Raw genomic sequence first — 11,964 nt, forward strand, 5'->3', positions numbered from 1 at the left:
ACGCGCCGGATTACCGGCAGATTTCAAAGCCGTAGCCCCGCCCCTTATGCAAGCGGGGGTGTCCTCAGCTGCAGATGGTAATGGAATCAGGGGCTTTCCCTCGGCGCTGAGTCCACGCAACTCTCACCAGATGTCAACAGGTTAGAGCCCCTTACTCCTGCTCTCAATCTCAGGGAGAGACGGCCAGCGGCCCCCTCTGTCTCCTTCACTCTCCCCCAAAATAGATAAAATCTTTTGCCCAAGGGTTTAATTAATTTCTTTCAATTATGAGATGGGAAAAAATTCCACAGAAAATATTGTGCCAAAAAAGCCCTAGGGAACCTTTGTCCAAAAGTACTAAAATGAAAAATATGGCAAAAATGTTTTGTTTTTTTACACAAAGTTGTTTATCTGTGAAAATGTGAGAACATGAAAATAGCAAGGAAGCAATTTAGGGAACTGACATGAAGACTCTAATTAAAAAAAAACATAAGGAAGAAAGAAAATTTTTAGCTGTGTCTTCTGTTAAAATCTTTTCCATGCAGATTTATTTATTCTATTTGTATTTATTTAATTGTATTTAGAAATCATTTTTCCAGAATCTTCACAGAGTGGTGTGCAACAGAAATATAACAGGCCACAGGCTTTTGTAATAGTAAATGGGTGGGGTGTCTGTATGTGTAGCAAGGGGGATTGGGGTGAGTTCTAATGGTTTTCCCCATAAGTTGCACTTAGTCACATTAACCTCAGAAACTGAAAAGAATACAGGTTGTTTGCTTATGTTAGTGATAATCCTCTGCACTCAAAAACAAAAACTATTCAAAAAAACAACTGAACATATTTAATTTAGATCACTGATTCCCACGCTTATCCTGATAATGTATGGTGGGGGGGGGGGGGGGTGTGAAGAGGGAGGACAGAATTGGTTTTAAATTAGGATCGGTGCCCCAAATGAAAACAGTGTGTAATTTCTTTGTCACCAGAAACAGGAGAGAAGGTGAGAAGGAAGGGGGAGAGAGAGAGAGCCCAGGAGCACACCTATACATGTCTATTTACATAGGTCTGCGTCTGCTGCAGAGGCAGCAACCAAATCAGACTGGCCACTCTGCTTGCAAAAGCTCCTCCATGGATGTTCAGACTGGGAGACCTCACACATCTTTGCACAAAGGTGGTGGGTGAGCCTCTAGCTTGGGGAGGTATTCCGGGCCCCCAGCTGACACATGTGCGGCAGTCACACAAAAAGAGCACAAGCCACAGTGCTTTCCGCTCCCCCAAGTTGACCATTGCCTTGCGCCACTACACCAAGGACAGCTTGCATCAATCAGGATACTCGCTGAAGAGTTTTGAAGTGGGACTGCAGCAAAGGTATTTTTCAAACTACGCAGGCCAGTTGTGTTAATCTCTCAATGCACAAGATCAGCACTGCTAGCCTGTGAATTAAAAAAAAAATACTTGCACAGTGCTGTGGTGCTGGCTAGCTTAAACGTACATAGGTTGAGCTCCAGCTGCTCAAAGTGCTCCACCTCTTTCTTCTCCAGCAGGGTAAGATGGGCTCCACTGGCTATCCAGGCCAGCTGGGCTTTGGAAAGCTGAGAATATACAGATAACTAATTTACTGTCTGCATTTCACAGATCAAAGAGCAGTAAAACAAAACAACTTGACTCGTCATGCTGAATTATTATCAGGTCAGACTATCCTTCATTGGACCAGCGTAAGAATTATCCAACAATGTGGCAGTTACTGAGGGTTGAAAGCGCATGGGTTGCTTCTTGAGATGAACATGTGAAGAAGAGACTTTTGCAGTCTGGCATGCCCATGCACATCATTATCACTGGACAATTCTTATGCTGATCCAGTAAGGTATCACAACTTCCAATGATGCCATTTCTTCAGAACTTATGTAGTTTCCATTGATGGTCTAAACTTGCATTGTCCATTTCTGTTACGGTCGTGGACCCTTGGGCCGCCTGAGACGGTAGATGGAATACTGTGGGAGCCCACAGGAAGCATCACAGCTGGGAGGCGGCGCTGAAGAGACTCTGGAGAAGACTTCACCACTGGAAGCCCGAGGTCCTCCCAGGAGGAACCCGTAGGAACCCGGGCCTCTTGGACTTAGGCGGGGCCCTATGCGACCAAGGATCCGGGCAGTGTCCGGAGAGATGGACGAAGAGGACAGCTGGGCCCAGGAGGCTGGAAGAGTCTTCACCCTCGGAAGCCCGCAGCTCCCCCAGGAGGAGACCGTGAGAGCCCGAGCCACTGGGACTTAGGAGAATCCTCTGGGCCAGCGAGTACCGGATAACAGAGGCAGTGGAAGAAGCCAAAGTCGGAGTCCAGGAGCGAAGCCGGGTCAGAAGCCAGAAGTCAGAGATCCAAACCAAAGCCAGAGGCGAAAGCTGAAGACAGAGTCGTGGGACGAAGCCGGGTCGGAAGCCAGAAGTCAATACCAAAACCTGGGGCGGAAGCTGAAGGCGTAGTCAGGAGATGAAGCCGGGTCAGAAGACAAACCAAAGCCAGGGGCGGAAGCTGAAGGCGTAGTCAGGAGATGAAGCCAGGTCAGAAGCCAGAAGACAAACCAAAGCCGGGGCGGAAGCTGAAGACGTAGTCAGGGAATGGAGCCAGGTCAGAAGCCAGAAGTCAGCAGAGACGAACCAGAGTCCAAATGCAGCAACTAGTGACTCAGGGGAACTGCGCGAACCTCGTTGCAAGGCGAAGTTTAGGCCAAGCTGCAGGGTTTAAATACCCTGCAGCGTCTGACGTCATCCTGAGGGCGTCTCCTGAACCACTGCGCGCGCGCCTAGGGGGCGAGGCCAGACGTGACGGGACGTTGGCGTTTCCCTCGAGGAGGGAGCGCCGCGACTGAGGCCTGGGAAGGCCGAATCGGCAGCGCAGCAGCCCGGGCTGGCCTCGAGGTGAGTGAAGGACCCGGGGCACGGCCTGGGGCCATAACAATTTCTAAACCATAGAGACTTCCGCACCTCAGAAAGAAACAAACTGACTTTCCCTACTGACATCAGTTTGAGAATCTCCGAGAGAAGGTCTGCAGTACTGTCTGTTTATGAGTAGAACAGAAGTAAAGAAAACATGTAGAGCTGTACCCATTAGGTTACCCCCGTGGTACTACAGCACGGGAAACTCAAGTTCATGTCCCCCTTCTGCTAGGGGTGGGAGGAAGGGATGAAAGAATGCTGCTGCTACATTCAGGATTAACCTCTGCCAGCGAAAGGTAAGCGCTGAAAGTCCCCCAACCAAACTTACCTCAAAGCCAGCGCGGATTCAGCATCTTCTGGGCATTCCTCCTGAACTGGAATTGGGGGAGAAAAGGGATGGAAAAAAAAACCAGTTGATGTTATACAGCTGTTTGGAAAATGAGTGCAGCCGTGCAAGACATCTCCTACCACTGTTTTTGACACTTTCAGAGGGAAACATTCAAAACAGCACAATCTGTTTTGATGATAACAGAACTAAACGACACAGAATATGATGGCAGATCAGGACCTTAAGGCCTGTCTTGTAGCATGTGAAAACCTCCCTCCTGGCATGCCACTTACCTGTAATACCAGCACCACACTCGAAATGAGCATGTGGGATTTTGCTGGGCTCCCCCCCAAGTGAGGATGCAAGATTTTGCTGGGGAATCCCTAGGGTTCAGCACACCAATATCTTAAAAAAAAAAAGTTTCCAACTCCTGCCAAAGACCCCAGTTGATCTCTGGCTTTCCCTTCAATTCTTCAAGGCCAATGATTCTCTGTACTTACCCCAGGCTTTTATGAATTCTCTAATTTATTCAATAAAGTTATATTTAGCACATACCCATTTGTTCCAAAATAGTCTGGGCTAAGTACAAAGCAACATCAGCAATGAATGTTAAATGAATAAACTAAACAAATATAAAACGAAATGCATCATGAAATACTAAAATTCACAGGAATGAAAGAAGCAGAAAACATTGACCCAAACCTAAAGCAGGGCCTCAGAAAAAAAAAGAATGTCTTAACCAGTTTAGTAAAGTGCAAATAATTGGTGACCAGATGAGCCTCAAGAGGCAAGTTGTTCCAGACATGAGAAGCAATAGAAGTCAAGAAGCACACTTCCTAGTGTAAGGGAAGTGCTATGGTATGGTTGGCGCAGCCTAGGCCCACACCGATAGCTGGCGAATGTGTCCCAGGACAAAGAACGAGAGGGAGCTTCACCTTTACCAACCTCTTTCCCCACAGACTGAGCCCTTGGGTTCTGGGGGCCGGAAGAGCTTAGGCAATGGTCCCGCAGATCAAAGAGGAGGAGCTGAGGTCTGGGCAGGCAGCAATCCTAGAAACACCAGGGGCAGGCAGCGAGCAAAACGTAGTCCAGGTCCAGGCAAGCAAAAGGGTAGTCCAGGTCCAGGCAATAGTCAACTCCAAAAAAATTCATCCAAGGCAAGAGCAAGGCAGGGGAAGCTGGACGAGGCAGAGCAGGCAGGAAGAGGGCAAGGACGCAGGATCACATGGCAACACATACTGCAAGGCAAAGGGGACCCGTTGTTGAGGGCACTGGCTGGTACTTAAATACCCAGCCGTGCCGCAGAGCTCCTTCCCACCACAGGGCCTAGATAGCTGGGACAAGGGCTCGTGTGAGCACCTCAGAGCGGGTGTCGTGCGCCTGGCTGGGGCCTCGATGGCAGCATCCGGCCGCAGAGGAGCTGAACGGGTGCAGGCGGCCTTCCTGCTGCACTGGGAGGCCGCTGGGCTCCTGAGAGTGAGTGCTGCCGACTGCAGGATGGCCCCGCGACTGGCAAGCGTTACACCTAGTACATACCAGCTGGACCTGTTTAAAGGAGGACCTCTGTAGAGCATCCTGTGATGAACAATGCCAACTTGTAGGTGTGTACAATGCAAGCTAGCTTTGTAAAGAAGCAGCACCCCCATCCCAGAAGGATTGTTCTGTTTTTGCCTCTACCAACCCCATTCAGAGGCAGTTCCAGGATCCATCACACTGTACAGAAATATTTTCTAATGTTACTCCTGAATCTGCCCTCGTTGAGCTGATGTTCTTCCTTACCAACAAGAGCAGCTAGAGTGAGTAATACCATGGAGAGGAAGGGGAAAGCAATGGAAGACAGAGAGGTGTGAGATGAGATGTGGATGAGAGTACGTGGCCCAGAGTAAGTTGGGAAGCTGCCTTAAGAGTAGCACTCGCATCTCTGGATGGAGGAGCTATTGGAAGTAGCAATCGCATCTCTGGGGAGTGGTAAAGGGGAGCTGCTGGTAGTAAGTACTCATATCCCCAAAGGTTGGGGGGGGAGGGGGGGGACTTCTGGGAGAAGCACTCAGTCTTAGGAATGGGGGCTGCATTAGAGTAGTACTTACATCCCAGGGAGGAGTTAATGTATTTAAATGATACCATGTGAGTAATACTGCTTGCATGCACTTTATTAGACAGAGGAATGCAGCTTCCTTTTAAGTGAGTTATCTCCTGAGGCATAAGATGGATATTAGAAAGAAATTGGAAACTGCACAATACCATTTTTCTCATGGGTGTCAGGTAGGAAGGGGTAAGTATCAAAACCTTACAGGGCTGATTGAAGCCGAAAAGTGGCCAGCTCTGTTCACTGCATCTCTGCCTGTGCGCGTGCCTGGCTCCATGACTGCAGAAAACCTGTCACCTTTCTTAATACATGATCATTCATGAACTTTTTTTCTCCTTTCCTTTTCAGTCCAAAGTACAGAGCAGGCGATGTCACTTTGTTTGTGTTAAACCTGCATAACGACACCAGGCAATTGCAGCTGCCATCTTCCCTAGCAAACAAATATGTGGACGCGTATCTTCTGCTGCCGGCTGGGAAGGAGAGCTTACTCTCCAGGTGAGCGATACCTCCCCTCGGGTGGAAAGCCTGGTTACTGACCGCAGTGTCTATGATGGCAGGCAGTGGTTAACATTCTGACTATTGGTTTGACCCTTGTTACAAGACTTGAAAACTCGGTTCAGTGAAACTGAAAGTTTGGCAAGTAAATGTCGTGTGGTCTAACTTTTTGGAAGTGTTATCCTTGCAGCATCAGTTTGTATAATTCATGCAAACATTCTGATCTGGAAGAACAATTGTCAAACCCGTTTGCCTGAGTAAATAGCGATGCACTTGGGTATAACTGGCTGGCCAAAAATTTCCCCTTCCCAACAATAAAGTACCTCCAAGCAGAGTGGCCTGCTTCAAGGGGGAGGCTCTGGCAGTGATGGATTTAGGATTTTGTCAGGCCCTAGGCACTGTTGGTGCTGTCTCCCCCTAATATGACCAGGCAACAGGGAGCAGGAAGTATAAGGCACTACCCTACAGTTTCCTGCAGCAGCTCAGGGGTGGATGCTGTGGGAAGAAAATTAAGAAAATTGGGAAGCACGCTGGCAAACATTCCCATCTTTTATATTACATGATAAAAATGAAGTCGTTTCCCAACCTTGCTCATATCTGTTTTTTGGTTTTTTTTTAAGTGAGGAAAAGAGATCTCAAGCATCAGTAGAGGGAGGAGATCTCGGGGACTGGGAAAGAATAGGGACCAGGAATGGTATGAGGAGAAGGTGAGAGGACTGGGGATTGGGAAAGGAGAGGCATAGAGAACAAGGGATGGGGAGGATGGGAGATGGGAAGGTGTGAGGAAGGGGGGGGGGGGGAAGATCCTGATTTTCAGGTGGAAGGAAGGAGAGGAGTGAGAATGAGGAATTGGGGGTGGGTTCCAGGATCTGTGGAGAAGGGAGAGGAAGGAAGAATGGGAGGGAGATTCCAGGATCTGGGGGAAAAGAATGCACGGTCAAGGGAGAGAGGAACTGAATTGCATTGATGGGGATGGGGGAGGAAGCAGGTATCCCTACCTAATCCTCCAGCCTCTCTTCTCCCCCCTCCCCCAGTGATCCCCACAGCCCTTCCTGACCTGCCCAGAATGATCCCCCTTTGCTTTGTGTACTTCAGGCTCAGCCCTCCCTTCCCTGAATGACAGGAAGGGAGGGGCTGGATCAGGGACCAGAGTAGCTCTTTTTTGCTTTGCTCATGTTTACTCCAGGCTCAGCTCCTTCCATCCTGTTTCCTGCTGGCTTCTTGGCAGGCGAGGAACTGAATCAGGAAAAAGAGGACTGTTTGTTTTTTTGCTGATCGAGGTTCAGCACAGCTGAAAGGCAGGTTTTCAGCCAGCCTCCTTCCCCTCCCGCCAAGTTTCTGCTGCCCTAGGCACAGCCTTACAGAACGATGTAATATCGACATGGGGAAAAACAGGCATTCATGATTGAGTGCCTGCTGTCCGGGGCTCCCGATTTAATATTTAACTCGGCCGCCGAGGTAAAAATGAAGTACTAGGGGAAATTGTGCGTCCCTAGCACCTCCTCAGCAGCGGGTACCCAGAAGAGGTGGCTGTCAGCAGGGTAGGAAAAGGGACGCTCAGTTAATTGAGCGTTCCTTTACCTAACCTGACTGCCGGCACACTTTTGTTTTTTTATTTTTTTTTTAAACTTTCTTCTCCTTTTTATTTGAAATAAAGACAATTTTTAGCTAAGCTCGGAGTTAATAAGCAGAGCAAAGGGCCTCAGCTCCTCACTCCCCCCCCCCCCCCATCCCCACTGGGCACGATCACCACTGGCCTTCCTCGCTGGCTTCTTTGAGCTGTGTAGCCGGGCCCTGCAAGTGCCTTGCATTTAGTTGCTGGATCTTGCTAGATTAGTGGACGACACTGGCTGTAGCTGTGACTTCTTAAGGGGCCCCTTTAACCAATATGAATTCATAGCCTGCACCCTACAGAACAAAGACATAAAACTTCACAAGGTTTCACTGGCCCTTTGCTCAGAGGTACTAATGGGACATATTCAAGAAAAGGGGCCCATACTGGTAATTCTTTGTAAAAATGCACGATTGTTCAAACTGTTCACACTTTTACCAGTTGTCTACCAGCCAGCAATGCACATTACCCATACACCATTTGTCAATAATCAGACTACTTTTCTGTACACTTGTTGGGCTGCTCAAAAATTAGCACCTGCTCCGGGGCAGGAGTTAATTTTGGAGAGTAAAAATGTGTTTGTTGGGTGCACATTTTTTTTTCTTTGCTTCGGGGGGAGAATATCTAATAGCCTCATCAACATGAATTCACATGTGACGAGCGCCATTAGCTTTGCAGGGGGTTAGACGCACAAATCCCCTTATAAGGGGGTTGTGGACGCGCTTGGCTGAGCGCCCTGTATTGCATCGGCCTGCTAATGTGCTTTCTTGACAAATCCAGGCCTGGGCTCCAGGAGATACCGGGACTACATTGTGGCTGCACAGAGAGAACAGAACAGCATGATTACAGCTCCTACGCCTACTGACCCCTAGTTCACTGCTGTAACTACTAAACCACCGCTCCTACCTCTGCCATACACCTACATAAATGACAGCAACCACTGAGGATCATTTATCAAAATGCGTTATGGCGTTAACGCGTGCGATAACGCGTTAACGCCATAACGCATGCTGAAAGTATAGTAGCGCGTGGCGCAAATGCAAATTTTTGAGGTGTGTGGGATTGGGAAAGGAGTTTAATTAAATTAGGGGCCATATCGCACCATGCGATAGCAAAACCGTGCGAAAGCATGTGTTATAATGCCGGAAATAACTACAGCTTTTTCCCTGGGGTTAAGTTGTGGGATATGTCCGAAATGGCCATAATGCAATTCGCGATAAATTTTTGGAATTACATTTTAGTCATTTCTGGGTTTGGGGAGGGAAAGGGGTGGAGTAGAGAGAGAGAGGTGGAGAGAGAGCCTCTGGGGAGGGCCTCACTGTGTGCTCCTATTTATATCTCTATAGGAGAGCCACCTGATAGATCGAGGTGAGGTGTTAGTGGCGGTTTAGGGTTGGTTTAGGGGCCTGTTTCGCATGGAGAGTGAGACGTATGAACAGCACAGTACACCTTGGTGAAAATTTGATGTCATTTGGAGTCAGGAAAGTCTCACAAAGATGAAAATTTGTACTATGTTCACCTCGACCTATCCGGTAGCCGTCCTGACAGCTATAAAGACTTAACTACTGTCAGGGCCTTGTAGATAGTCTCTCTCTCTCTTTCCCCCCCTTAGCGCAGTCCGTGGTAAGTTTACTGCGCCATGCGATAATACCTATGTGAAGCGGTAAGGTAACTTACACATTTCCATAAACACGCCCTGGATAACACATGCGTTATTAACTTTTTTTGAGGAATGATGGGGATTATTAGCAATGAAGACAGAAAAATAAAATATTTTAACTACTGGTTTAATTATGTTTTGAAAGCTTTGCTTTCTGCCCAACACTATTCATAAGCATTCCTATACTGAGCTACTGAAAAATGTGGCAAACACGTCCAACTTGTGAACCAACTTTTATAAATTTAGAAATCTAGTATCTGCTGTACTTAGAATGCATAAAACTAAATTGAGCATTACAGATTAACTCCAGTAGGCATGAGAGAGTGCGCCATACTCTCTGCCAAGCTGCACGGCTTAGGAGGCTTCAGTTCCCCTTTGCTAGGGCTTCACAACAGAACTGGGGCAGACAGGGGAACATCAATCACTATACTGCTCATTACTTAGTGTCAGAAGAAGCGCTAGAACGAGAGAAAGATCTACCTACATGCTGTATGGGTAATGTGCATTGCTGGCTCGTAGACATCTGGTAAAAGTGTGAACACTTAGAAACAATCATGCATTTTTACAAAGAATTACCAGTTGGGCCCCTTTTGTTGAATATGTCCCATTGGTACCCTCTGAGCAAAGGGCCAGTGAAACCTTATGAAGTTTTATGTCTTTGTCCTGTAAGGTGCATGCTATGAATTCATATTGGTTAAAGGGGCCCCTTAAGAAGTCACAGCTACAGCCAGTGTCATCCACTAATCTAGCAAGATCCAGCAACTAAATGCAAGGCACTTGCAGGGCCTGGCTACACAGCTCAAAGAAGCCAGTGAGGAAAGCCAGTGGTGATCGTGCCCAGTGGGGATGGGGGGAGTGAGGAGCTGAGGCCCTTTGCTCTGCTTATTAACTCCGAGCTTAACTAAAAATTGTCTTTCTTTAATCCAAACCATGCTTCTTACAACTCTTGGGGGGGGCGGGGGTGCATATGTGATGTAGTGGGCCTCTCATCTACTCCTTTTCCAGAAGTTTAAAATTCAAATTCTACACTCAAAACCATTATTTAACCAGTCACTCTTTTGCTTTTTGTCCCCCCAAAGATCTGTTCAGCTGAATGATCATGTCTTGAAGATGGTGGATGACAAAACTTTGCCAACCATAACTGAGAAACCTTTGAGTCCGAGCAGCTTTCTCAATCTGCCAGGCTTTTCTTATGGATTTTTTGTGATCAAAAATGCCAAAGCCACAGCTTGTATCTAAACAGCTGGGAACTAAAAGACTTTCATCTTTGTACCGATCGCACCTGTAAGACTGTCATTTGTGAATAATGCTGAGCACCAGCAAACTTGTATCAAGGGGAGGGGAGAGCACCTAAATACTAAGGTGCACATCATATAGTTCTTCAAACCTGAATAGCTTTTATAACACATTCTCAGGTAAAATCTGCCTTGCTACTTCTGCCATTGACAAAGGGACTGGCCCAGAGGGGCCTTGCTCTGTTCCTTGCCCCATAATCATGGCACAGAGAAGAGCTATCTGTAGCTAGCACAAATTAATACGGCGCAATTCATACTGCATGTGGCGGGAGTGAAGGCTACCTCAGCAAAAAAAAAAATAGGTAACAGAAGATGACGGTATGTATACCTCTAGAAAAACACATTTTAAATTGTAAACCTTATATAGAATTGTACAATGACTAGTTCTTGTTTTTTTTTTAAATTGCCTCAGACATACATGCACTCTAGAGAAATAAAAAAAACAAAACAAACTACAACAAAAGTTAGACCTGGCTGGCCCAGAGCCTCAGTGACAAATGAGCCTCAGTGACAATGTCTGGTGCTGCCATGCAGGGAGCCTGGTTTCAGTTCCCTGACCAGGACTCTACTTGCCAGCCTGGCCAGGTCGAGCAGGCAATGTCCACAGGATCCGAGGGGGAGGGGTGGTGGAAGTGGCTCTGCTGTCACTCAATGGTGACAGCTACTGGATGGATTCGGGGCCCAGAGAGAGCTGTGATGTGGTGGATCCTCTCCCCAGCTATGGCTGGATTAAAGTAAAGAGGGCTGGGAGATTTAAAAAGTGTGTGTGTGTGTGTGTGTGTGTGTGTGTGTTGGGGTCAAATACTTTGGGTAGTTCTGAATGTTCATGGTGCTAAAGCCTAACAAAGGACAGTTCTGACTGAGCTGGAAGTCTAAAGGAACAGGAGGAACTTGCTGGGCCAAAAAAAAAAAACAACAAACCACCAGATCTGAAGCCAGCAAAGAAAGCAGGGAATGCAGGTTTGCAAACTGATGTGAGAAATCTGCAGGTTTGATGGATCGGCCATGACTGGTAGAGATGTGCTTTCCATTTGAAATGAAATAGGAAATGTCAGTGTGAAGGAGAGGAGAATGTCGGAGGTGGAGAGGTAAAAACTCCATGCTCTCCACCTTGCAACACTGCACACCTGGAACAGATTCCCTGAATCGGCGCATCCTGCTCCCTCTCTGGCCTTACTCAAAGCCAGCCTAAATCCCCATCTCTTTGGGCCTGATTTTAAATCTTGGCCCCTGGTCCTCCTGATCATGCCATTTTCCATAATAAATGAAACACCCTACTTATTTGTCCTGTTTGTCAAGAATAGAAAGCAGGGACTGTCTCTAGTGTGTCTGAGTACAGCGCTACCTACATCCAGTAGCACTTTAGAAATGATTAGCGGTAGTGGGCTGGGTGGGACTGAGACAGGAGAGGAAAGACTGGGATGGAGGGAAAAGAATGAGGCATGAAGTGCTGACAGATGGAAGACAGAGAAGAGAGATAATGGGAGGAGTGAGAGGTAAGGGAGAGAATGTCAGCTAGAGGGAGAACTGGAAAAAGATGAGGAGTCATAGAAGGAAAAGGAAAATGGAAAGAAAATAGGA

At 47.4% G+C, this 11,964-nt stretch overlaps 1 protein-coding gene across 1 annotated transcript in view; it reads left to right on the forward strand.

Annotated features, from left to right (window-relative positions):
* The window catches only part of HPSE (heparanase), a 75,980-nt gene extending 64,681 nt beyond the window's left edge, over positions 1-11,299 (forward strand). Inside the window, exons 11-12 of the mRNA XM_029599551.1 lie at positions 5,670-5,816; positions 10,168-11,299. Of these exons, the coding sequence (XP_029455411.1) occupies positions 5,670-5,816; positions 10,168-10,327 (307 nt within the window). The 3' untranslated portion in view covers positions 10,328-11,299. The remainder of the gene's footprint in view (positions 1-5,669; positions 5,817-10,167) is intronic.
* Positions 11,300-11,964: the final 665 nt, after the last annotated feature.

The sequence above is a fragment of the Rhinatrema bivittatum genome, chromosome 1, assembly GCF_901001135.1.
Source record: "Rhinatrema bivittatum chromosome 1, aRhiBiv1.1, whole genome shotgun sequence".
Taxonomy (NCBI): Eukaryota; Metazoa; Chordata; class Amphibia; order Gymnophiona; family Rhinatrematidae; genus Rhinatrema; species Rhinatrema bivittatum.